Genomic DNA, 12,046 nt, shown 5'->3' on the forward strand with positions numbered 1-12,046 from the left:
ATGTATTGTTAGCTAGGTGCATGGCTCACCCTATGATCCTAGCTACTCAGGAGGCTGAGATCTGAGGATTGCTGTTCAAAGCCAGTCTGGGCAATAAAGAATTTGAGGCTCTTAGCTGCAATTAACCTCTAGAAAACGGGAAGGGAAATGGCAAGGGAAGTGGCGCTGTGGCTCAAGCGGTAGGGCGGTAGCCTTGAGCTGAAGAGCTTGGGGGCATTGCCCAGGCCCAGAGTTCTAGCCCCATGACAAAAACAAACAAAAAAAAAACTTTTTTATGGCTGGGAGCATGGCCTAGTGATAGAGTGCTTGCCTAACATGCACGAAACCCTGGATTTGATTCCTTGGTACCACATACACAGAAAAAAAGCCAGAAATGGTGCTGTGACTCAAGTGGTAGAGCACTAGTCTTGAGAAAGCCCAAGGACAGTGCTCAGGCCCTGAGTTCAAGCCGAAGGACTAGAAAAAAAATTTAAAAAAGTTTTTATTGTTAGTAAGGTATTTATTACCAAGGAGTTAAAATTCTGTAAATTGGATAAATAGTATAGTTCTTCTTGGACAGTCTTACCTTCAGTGTTCCCTCAGTTCAATATCTATATATTAAAATATAGCTTAAAAGTATACTCAATAACTACCCAGAAAATTGAGTTATTTTTGTATTATTGAATTTGTTTTTTCCATAATAGGTCTTACAGGTTTGAAAAATATTGGAAATACTTGTTACATGAATGCAGCTTTGCAGGCTCTTTCTAATTGGTAAGTAGAGAAACTTATTTTCATTTCGCTTGTGTAGATTCTTTTTTTTTTTGCCAGTCCTGGGCTTGAACTCAGGGCCTGAGCACTGTCCTTGGAATTTCTCAAGGCTAGAACTCTACCACTTGAGCCTCAGCACCACTTCCGGCTTTTTCTATATATATGTGGTACCAAGGAATTGAACCGGGTCTTTGTGCATGCTAGGCAAGCACTTTAACCACTAGGCCAAACTCCCGGTCCTTGTGTAGATTCTAAATGTTAGTTTTGGAACGGATAATCATCCTGTGGTAAGTGATACCTTCCTAAGGTAGAGTAGGTAAGTATTTAGAAGACTGTTGATCTAGACTTAGATCCTATGTAGTTGTATATTTTGAGCAAGTTGTTTCTTTTATTTTTTGGTGCTGGAGATCAAACCTAGGGCCTTGCACATGAAGCAAACATGAAGTATATGCCTGGCAAGGTGTTTTTGTTTTTGTTTTTTTTAAACCAGTAAAAAATAAAGAACTTCAATAATTATTTTCTTGCTTTTAGTTTAGAGGTCCTATGAAAGTGCTTTAAATGTAAAATATATTATATATAATATTTGTAAATATTATATATAGTCTGCTAAAGCATTCAGATTTATTTTAATTTTTTAAAATCATACCAAATCCATAGGGCAGGTAGTTTTCTTTATATACATCAAGTCAGGAACAGAGTTCAGAATCATTGACTTTACCATTTAGGTGCATTACTTTGCCTTTGTAATGGTTTTTGTGGCAGGAAGGAGATTGCTACTTTTGAGAAGTAGAAGAAAACCTGTATGACATGCATATAGTAATAATGGTAGTGAATGACATAGGTCTGGGTCATGTAGGCCACATTAAAATTTAGGTCCTTAATATTTATTGTACTAATATACCACTGAATTATTTTTATAACAGTGTAGTTTAAAAATACATTTTTTTTTTTTTGGTTGGTTGGTTGTGGTGCTTGGACTCTGGGCCTGGGTGTTATCCCTGAGCTTTTCGGATCAAGGCTATTGCTCTACCATTTGAGCAACAGTACCACTTCCAGTTTTCTGGTGGTTAAATAGAGATCAGAGTCTCACAGACTTTTGTGTCCTGGCTGGCTTTCAACAGTGACCCTCAGATCTCAGCTTCCTGAGTAGCTATGATTACAGGCGTGAGCCACCAGTGCCTGGCTTAATAATACATTTTATGTTGTAAAAAGATCCTTATAGTTACCATGTAGACAATGAATTGAGAAGGAAAAAGTAGAATTTGGAAGATCAGTTAGGAGACTGTCAAGTGACTGAAGCAAAAATAATGGTGGATTGTAGTATGTAAGGTGGTTGAAAAGGAGTGGATGAGTTGTATATAAACATTTTTGGGGAATGATTGGTTGATAGAATATGGTTAGATGAGAAAGAAGGAGCCATGAAGTTGGAATATCACATGTTGAAAGAACTGTAGGACAATTTTATTTTTATTATTTATTTATTTTTGGAGGGGCCAGGGGGAATAGGGTCTTGGTATCTAGTTCAGGCTGGTCTTAAACTTATTATCCCCCTGCCTCAATTTCCCAAGTACTGGAGTGTGTATGTGCAGTATGAGTACTTTTATACCCAGACAAAAGCTGAGTACAGAATGTTTAACTTTGTCTCAGGTTTCATATTAGTACTAGATCAAAATTCCCAACTGAGATTTTGTGTATGTGATTTATTTATTTTTATTTATTTATTTACTTGCCAGTCCTGGGGCTTGAACTCAGAGCCTGGGCACTGTCCTTTGCCACTTTTTGCTCAAGGGTAGTGCTCTGCCACTTGGGCAACAGAGCCACTTCCAGCTTTTTCTGAATATTTGGTACTTAGGAATTGAACTTTCTTTGTACATGGTAGGAGAGCAGGAATTGAACTTTCTTTGTACATGCTAGGCGAGCAGTCTAATACTAGGTTACACTCCCGGGCCCTTGATTTTTATTTTTTAACATTTAGTGGTGCTAGGGATGGAAGTTAGGGGCCTCCTTCATATTAGAAAGTGTTCTACCACTGACCTGCACTCCTACAGACTATATTCTATTTTTTGTTTATTGTACTACTTCCATAAATTCACTTTGCAAAGATTTTCTTGGAAAGACATGGTCAATAAGGCTGTAGTATTGTAAGGGTTTAGTGGCTATCAAAATGCCTTCAAGGAAGCTTCAGTTTATTGCAGTCAGGATTTGGTTCTTTGTTGTCAGTTTCCTATATAACTGTGTTTGCAGGAGTGCCTTCAAGCTAGTAAAACTCATAAAAGATAATAAAATACTTTAAAAGTTGTTAAGTGGAGCTAACAGATAAAACATATTAGAATATAAAAACTTGAAGGAAGAACATGTTCTCTTGAAAGTAAAATTTTGCCATACTATTTTTTAGTTTAGGCTTTCATGTAAATGGAGATTGGGTGGGATGGATGGTTGAAATTAGATAAATTTGTCCATTTTTAGTGTTTGGACAGGAATTTAAGACCATTCAAAGAAAAGAATATATTTGGGAGAGAAAAAAAGAGTTGCTGTATATTTTGATGGCTAACAGCAGGAAGAACAATAAAAGGGAAAATGTTTTTGTTTGTTGAGGCAGGGTAAAGAGAGATAAGGGGAAAAGTACATTATTTTGGTGAAGAAGTTTGTTCAAGAGATGGGAGGATAGCTGGGTGTGTTGGTTACGTGCCCAAAATCCCAGTACTCAGGAGAGTGTGGCAGTATTGAGGCTTTGATGCCACACTGGGCTAAATCAAAAAACAAAAACCAAGGAGGGAGTGGACCTGTAATAAAAGTTGAGAGAGAGCTGGTCACAGTGGTTCAAGCCTGTAATGCTAGCTACTAAGGAGGCTTCAGGTCTGAGGATCGAGGTTCAAAGCCAACCCTGGCACTAAAGAACCTGTGACTCTTCCCTCCAAAGAATCACTAGAAAACGGGAAGTGGGGCTGTGGCTCAGGGGTAGGGCAGTAAGCTTGACCTGAAGAGCTTAGGGACAGAGCCTAGGCCCAGAGTTAAAGCCCCATGACACACACACACACACACACACACACACACACACACACACACACACACACACACTTGAGAGAAAGCAGAAAGGTGCTTGTTGGATCTAACACACACACACACACACACACACACACACACACTCGAGAGAAAGCAGAAAACACACACACACACACACACACACACACACTCGAGAGAAAGCAGAAAGGTGCTTGTTGGATCTAACACATGAAAGACAGTATGACTGCCCCAAATCTGATTGGTTGAACTTGTTAAAGATGTGAAGAAATTCATGTGAAGCTAGGCTTTAGAAAGGAGTGAAAAAAGGACACAGTGATTTGTGTACTGTTAGTTCATTACATGACTACAAATTAGTCACTATTAGGTTGTAATTCAGTCTAACAATTTTTTCTTCTTAAATTTAGCCCACCTTTGACGCAGTTTTTTCTTGACTGTGGAGGATTAGCTAGAACAGATAAGAAGCCAGCGATTTGTAAAAGTTATCTCAAACTAATGACAGAGTTGTGGCATAAAAGCAGGTAAGTACCTAATAGATTTATCATTTATTCAAAATGAATCATATAGTTACTAAAAATATGTATGCATATTTATTTAGCTGAAAAGTGAGAGAGCTTTGACATACTTAAGTTAAACTTGGAGCATGTTACATTTGAAACAAAGTGCAGATGAAGTTGGCATTGTCAAAATGTAAATTGCTAAAGATGCTGTTATTGGAGTATACTACTTTAACACAGAAATGGCATTGCTATAATGCTAGAAGTAGATCATAGATATCATTATTAAGACATGTTGATGTTTATTTGTTCTAAAGTTTGACATTAGGAAAATAATTATTTGCTATAATGTTAATTTTTTATTAAAGAATTTATTAACATTGATTTTTACATCATATTTCAAATGACATGTTTAACAAACAAGTATTCAAGAAGGGAATCTCTATATTATAATGTGTTAATTTTGTTTAGAGTATAATTTAGGAACTTGCACTTCAAAAAATAATTTAATGCAATATGATTTGTTTGGGAGAGAAAAGAAATATAATTAAAAACAAAAAAAATTGTGCCAGTACTGTGGCTTGAACTCAGAGCCTAGTCTCTGTCCCATAGCTTTTTCTGCTCAAGGCTAAGGCTCTGCCATTTTAGCCACACCTCTACTTCTGTTTCTTTGGTGGTTCATTGCAGATAAGAGTTCCATGAACCTTTCTGCTCAGATTTTTTTTTTGAATCTTGATATTCAGAATTTAGTTTCCCAACTGACTTGGGCCAAAAGTTTTCTTTTACAATTTTTTTTTTTGCCTGTGCTGGGCCTTAAGCTCAGGGCCTGAGCACTGTCCTTGGGCTTTCTCAAGGCTAGGATTCTTCCACTTGAGCCACAGCATCACTTCTGGCTTTTTTTTTTTCTATGTATGTGGTACTGAGGAATCGAACCTGGGTCTTTGTGTATGCTAGGCAAGCACTCTATCACTAGGCCAAACTTCCTGCCCTCTACAATGTTTTCTTTTGGATAGACTGAGAAGAAGGGGACTAGTAGGAGCAGAGAGGCAGAGAAAGTAAGTATGGGGGCTGTACACATGATGAAAACCTCTAAAAATGTATGAGAAAACATTAATACTAAAAGTGATTTCTTTCTCAGGCCAGGGTCTGTTGTGCCTACTAATCTGTTTCAAGGAATTAAAACTGTTAACCCAACATTCCGAGGATATTCTCAACAGGTTAGTCTATTGCTGTTCATTCATGATTCTAATAATATTTAATTTGTAAAATATTATTGTGTATTTATTGGTCCATTTTTATCATTAATTATTGTATCTTTATTGACCAAGAATATTAATGTTTTGTTATTTTTAACTTAATTTCAATGTTACTATTACAAATTAAGTATATTTTTCTACAAACTTTTGAGAATGGTATATTTGTATACTTTTTTGGGTTTTCTAATGAGTTATGCATCCAGAGACAGATATTTTCAGTGCTTAATACTTTAAAAAAGTAGCTGTTCTGTGTATAAAGCACTTATTTTGTTGTTATTTTGTATACAGGTTTTTATTTTTTCATAGCTGAGAAATTGTATCAACTGTAATTGTAAGAATTCTCTTATGTGATTTAAAATTTTCTTAACTATTAATCTGTTCATGTGTTTATTAGTATATTGGTAGACTCTATCTTGGGCCTTTTCTTTTTGTTTTTGTATTGTTGTAGATCAAACACAGTGCCTGGTGCACATGAGGCAAGTGCTCTGCTACTGAGCCACACCCAAAAAGCCTCACTGGGCTTTCTAATCCATATCAATATCACTATCATACACGAAAGAATTCTTTGATATCACATGACACTTTCAATTGGTATAGTTTTATCTAGTATCATTGGTATTTATTTATTTATTTGTTTATTTGTCAGTCATTGGACTATGCCTGGCTATCTTTGGTATTTATATCTGGCCCTGGTGCGTTTTTTTCTGTTTTCAAGCCATTATCTATTCCTTTTTTTTTTTGGTCAGTTGTGGGGCATGGACTCTGGGCCTGGGTACACTGTCTCTGAGCTTCTTTGTGCTCAAAGCTAGTACTCTACCACTTGAGTCACAGCACCACTTCTGGTTTTTGATTGGTTAATTGGAGATAAGATCTCACAGCTTTTCTGCTGAGGCTGGCATTGAACCTTGATCCTGAGACCTCAGCCTCTTGATTTGTTGGCTCGCTACCTATTCCTTCTTATTAGCTTATGTCATACAAATTCCAGCATCTCCAAAGGCTATAATTTGATGCTTTATTATACATACTTGAATTTAGGACATATCTCTAAAATCTCATTGTTAGGTGAGGCAGATCATTATTTTTCTCTTATTTATGAATAGCAGCATTAGTTGAAGGTGACATTGAAGTCATCAGTTTATTAGAATTTTGTTTTGTTTATTAATTTTTACCATTTGCAGTATATTATCTATTGCCTTATTTTCTGTCAGTTGGCATTTTCTTTTTCTTTTTTTGTGGGTCATGGGGCTTGAACTCAGCTTGGGTGTTGTCCCTGTGCACTTCAGCTCACAGCTAATGCCCTACCCTTGAGTGAAGCCCTACTTTCGTTTTCTAGAGATTAATTGAAGATAAACACTCTGAAGTCCTTTTGTGCTTGGGCTGGCTTTTGAACCTTGATCCTCAGATCTCAGCCTCCTGAGTAGCTAGGATTACAGGAGTAAGCCATGGTGCCCAGCTCAGTTGGTATTTTCTTAGTGTGATAATGTACATACTTGATTTTACATATTTTTTTCTTAAGTTCCTTCATATTCATTTAATAAAGTGGTAACATTATGTTGTTGATATATTAGGATGCTCAGGAATTCCTTAGATGTTTAATGGATCTCCTTCATGAAGAATTGAAAGAGCAGGTCATGGAAACAGAGGAAGATCCTCAAACTATAACTTCTGAGGAGACCATGGATGAAGACAAGAACCAATCAGATGTAGATTTTCAGTCCTGTGAATCTTGTAGCAGCACTGATAAAGCAGAAAATGAAAGTGGCTCCAAAGGCTTTTCTGAAGATAATAATGAAACAACGATGTTGATTCAGGATGATGAAAACAATTCAGAAATGTCAAAAGACTGGCAAAAAGAGAAGATTTGCAATAAGCTTAATAAAATAAATTCTGAAGGAGAATTAGATAAAGATAGAGACTCTGTATCTGAAACAGTCGACTTAAATAACCAGGAAACTGTCAAAGTGCAAATACATGGCAGAGCTTCAGGTGACAATAATTTGATCATGAAAATAATATTTTACTTGTAGACAATGGGTACTTAAATAATTGTTACATTGGGAACTTTTAGCTAATAGACCTAAACTTCAGTGGTATTACGTGGGTGTATTAAAGCCATGAAATTACAGACTTTGAAGAAAAGAGGAATTTTAAGGATTGCTTATTAAAGTCATTCCAGCTGGGTATTGTAGTTCGTATCTGTAAACCCAGTAGTCAGGAAACTGAGGCATGAGACTCATAGTTCAAGGGCAGCCTGGACTATACAACAAGTACAAGTTCAGTCTGAACTATGTAGCATGACACTGTCTTACACCAAATAATGGGAGGCATGACTCAGCTATAGAGTACTGCCCTAGTAAGTGAGAGTCCCTGCAAAAAGCAAACAAAGAAGGAAATTTATCCCCTCCTTTTGAACTAGACATTTATTTAAACTTAAAAGTAAAGAAATTTATTTCTTAAGATTCTGCAGGCTGAGATTACAGCAGCAGCAAATCTGGTGTCGAGGTGAGGTCTACTTTCTGCATCTAAGATAGTACCTAATTGTTGCAGGGAGGTGGAAGATTGACGGATGATAAAATGATCAAATCAGAATTGACCCTTCTATCATTTTTGATTTCAAGCCAGTTTTGTTGATTCTAGTATTAAGAAAGCAAAACCCAGATTGTCCTTTCCTAATTATATGCTCTTACTAGATTTTGATTGCTGTCAGTCAAATCCAATGTTACAACCAAAGTTGTTTTGCTTATGTATTTTTAAGACAATTTATCTTAGTGGTGTTTAGTTCTCTTAAGTATATTATAAAATTAAGCCATTAGAGGCTCAAATTATGTGATCTTAAGTGACTAACAAGTAACAAATTTTATCTTGGTAATTGCTGAAACTTGAGAGCTAAATAAAATATGTGAATTAATTTAGAGCTTCTTATTGGACAGGTATGTTGGAATACTGCCTGTAATCCTAGCACTTATGGCAGGTCAAGGCAGCTTGAGACAGAGTGACAACCAATTACAAAACAAAACAAGAAAAGGCCCCTTTTTCCACCAATGAAATGTGAACTTTTATTTATTTTTTAAAAATTTTATTTTATTGTCAAGGTGATGTGTAGAGAGGCTACGGTTTCGTAAAGTAGTGAGTATATTATTTCTTGAACATTGTTGCCTCTTCCAAAAGGTCCTTTTTATGAAATAGTTTCTTTTTTCTTTTTTTGCCATTCCTGAGGCTTGACCTTAGGGCTTGAGCACTGTCCTTGGGCTCTCCTTAAGGCTAGTGCTCTACCAGTTGAGCCACACCGCCATTTCTGACTTTTCTATGTAAGTGGTACCAAGGAATTGAATCCAGGTCTTCATGCATGCTAGGCAAGCACTCTACTACTACTAAGTCAAACTCCTGGCCCCTGTAGAATAGTTTCTTTGCCTTAGAAAGTCTTGTGGTTTAGCTATGTACAGTATGTCGATGTTTTTCCATCAGGAAAACTAGGAGTTTTCTAATCTTATGTAGAAATTGTTTAGTCAATAAGCATATGAAATGTCAGTACTGAAAGCCTGGACTACTGTCTACCTCTTCATTGTCTAAAGCTTAAGTAAGCCCGATTAAGGGACAAACTGGTCCTTTGAAAATTGATCCTTTTAAAACTGGTCACAGGTTTTCTTATACATAGTAACTATGTAAGGACCTAAGTCAAGGGAGTCAGTTTTTATGTGTTTAAAGTCTTGGTGAAAAGTGGGATCAAGACATTATGGCACATAAAACTTAAAATATTTGCTATTTGTACATTTATAGGAAAAACTTGTCAATCCCTTTTCTAGATCTAAATACTGACATTTTTCCTCTTCAGAAAGTCTAGGGTGAGCTTTTTTTTCTCTAACAGTATGCAGTCTGACTTGGTCATAATTGATGTATTGAGAAAAGTCTGTGGAAAATGGTTTTGTATTGTCTGGAAAAGAAAATCCCTGTAGGTATTCTGAATGAGGATGCTTTATTAACAAGTGTTTTCTTTTTTCTTTTTCTTTTTTTTCATATACTCATTGAGCACATTGGCTCTTGCCATGAAATACATGTTAGACACTAGTACTTCAACAGCAAACGATCAAGTTAACTTTCAGGAAACTTGCCTTTATTTTTCATCACCATAAGAGAAAATGCATGGCTGAATTTTTTGTGTAATTTTGATTACTATGTTAGTCTGTAAGAATAATTTTTTTCTTCTGCTTAAAAAAAAAACAAAACTCTTGGTCTAGGTGTTGCTCAATGAGAGATCACTTGCAGTCTTAATTGGGTTCTATCCCTCACATCATTAAGTATGTGTTTTATTTTTCTTTCTTTGGTGATGGTACTGGGGCTTGAAGTGAGAGTCTCATGCCTTTCCTGCTCAAGACTGCCTCTACCACTTGAGACAGTTTTTTAAATTGGAGATAAGATTATCAGGACTTTTTCTGACTGGGCTGATTTTGAACTGTGATCCTTAGATCCTAGAGAATCTAGGATTAATGTCAGGAGCCACTGGCACCTGGTTGTGTTTTTAATGCACAAAACTTGGACCAAGAAGATGCTTTTTGGCTTTGTATTTCCACTATTATCTTCCTGAATTGCCTATAACTATAATGTGTTTTTAAACAGTAATTGGGTTTCTAGGTGGAAAAACACTATTAATTTTGCTTTGCAAACACTTGGTTTTTCAGATATTTTATCTGGTGCATTGAGGTTTTGTCAAATCAAACTTTTACTAACATTTTTGGACACTTGGAATAATTTTGTTAATGTAATACAATTTTTAAATATTGCAGAGTATATCACAGATGTCCATTTGAATGAACTATCTACACCACAGATTATTCCATCTAATGAAGGTGTTAATTCACGTTTATCTACCAGCCCTCCTAAATCAGGCAATTTATGGCCAGGCTTGGCATCCACCCATAAAAAAGGTAAAAAACATTTTCTTCATTCAAGTTCTTCTGTTTTGCATATTAGTTTAAAATGCTGATTTTGGGACAAAAGGATGGATTTGTTCAAAGCACATGTATGGAATTTTTACAAATATCCTCCCCCCATGTGCTAATTTTTTTCAATTCCAAAAATTAAGTGTTAATTACCACTTCCCGTTTTCTGCTAGTTAATTGAAGATAGTTTCACAGACTTCATTGAACCGTGATCCTTAGCTCTCAGCCTCTAGAGCAGCTAGGATTATAGGCATGAGCCACCATTTATACTTAATATTTGAAAAAAACAGTGAACTGTTTTCTGGTGTCTGTGTTCCCACTAGTTATTAATGAGAATCCTACCTTTATAAGATGTATAACTTACAGGTTTACAGGTCTTGGGTCTGAAGTTTTCTCAGATCTCAGCCTCCTGAGTAGATGGGATTATGTGTGTGAGTCACTGGTGCCTGGCTTCTCGTTCTTAATTCAAAATTGTTTTCATTTTCTCATACATACATTTATGGTGGACAGAGTTATATTAAAAAGATAAAACCATGGGCCGGGAGTTTGGCCTAGTGGTTAAAGTGCTTGCCTAGCATGCATGAAGACCCGGGTTCAATTCCTTGGTACCACATACATAGAAAAAAGCCGGAAGTGGTACTGAGGCTCAAGTGGTAGAGTTCTAGCCTTGAGAAAGTCCAAGGACAGTGCTCAAGCCCTGAGCTCAAGCCCAGGACTGGCCAAAAAAACAAGATAAAACCAGTTGACACCTTATTTGATTGATTTTTCAGTTTGAAAGGAATATTGAAAACATTTTGTGGCTGAGAATGTGGCTTAGTGGTAAAGTGCTTGCCTAGCATGCATGAAGCCCTGGGTTTGATTTCTCAGTACCACATAAACAGAAAAAGCTAGAAGTGGCTCTGTGGCTTAATTGGTAGAGTGCTAGCTAGCCTTGGGCACATAGAGGCTCAGGGACAGAGCCCAGGCCTTAGGACTGGGAAAAAACAACAAACATTTTTGTTAATGTACTACACTTATTTTTCAATCCTAGCCCAGTCTGCATCTCCAAAGAGAAAAAAACAGCATAAGAAATATAGAAGTGTTATTTCAGACATATTTGATGGAACAATCATTAGCTCAGTACAATGTCTGACCTGTGATAGGGTGAGTATAAGGGAACTGTAATACACAGAAAATTTCTAATGCTCTTTTAAAAGGATATGAAAAATTTAATTTCTTTTTATTGTAGCTATTTGTACATAGTGTTTTCTGTTTGCATCAAACATGAATTTGAAATAGTTTAATTTGGGGGAGATAGTAGCATGCATTATCAGGAGAAATGACCAGGTTCTTCATGTGTTTTGGTACATAGAGGTGAACAATTTTTGTTCTGCCACAAAAAATAATAGCATATGTATATTCTTTTTGGGCTGATGGAATTAGCATGCTGCAATAATGTTGTTACTTATAGGCCAAGGCAGTATGTACACATACACCTTAGATTTGGTTTTATTTGAAGTTTTTAAGCATTTTCCTGTGTTAAAACTGGGGCTCAGATAAAAAAGTAGTGTCAGAATCATAGATAATAAAGTTCTAAATTATAATA

At 36.2% G+C, this 12,046-nt stretch overlaps 1 protein-coding gene across 3 annotated transcripts in view; it reads left to right on the forward strand.

Annotated features, from left to right (window-relative positions):
• Usp33 (ubiquitin specific peptidase 33) overlaps positions 1-12,046 on the forward strand; it is a 62,020-nt gene that overhangs the window by 26,020 nt on the left and 23,954 nt on the right. For all 3 annotated transcript variants that reach the window (XM_090334582.1, XM_090334583.1, XM_090334581.1), the window contains exons 7-12: positions 684-753; positions 4,179-4,292; positions 5,407-5,485; positions 7,093-7,510; positions 10,306-10,446; positions 11,492-11,604. In XM_090334582.1, coding sequence (XP_090190708.1) covers positions 684-753; positions 4,179-4,292; positions 5,407-5,485; positions 7,093-7,510; positions 10,306-10,446; positions 11,492-11,604 — 935 coding nt within the window. The remainder of the gene's footprint in view (positions 1-683; positions 754-4,178; positions 4,293-5,406; positions 5,486-7,092; positions 7,511-10,305; positions 10,447-11,491; positions 11,605-12,046) is intronic.

Source organism: Megascapheus bottae, chromosome 6 (genome assembly GCF_031878675.1).
Source record: "Megascapheus bottae isolate mThoBot1 chromosome 6, mThoBot2.hap1, whole genome shotgun sequence".
In the NCBI taxonomy this organism is placed as follows: domain Eukaryota; kingdom Metazoa; phylum Chordata; class Mammalia; order Rodentia; family Geomyidae; genus Megascapheus; species Megascapheus bottae.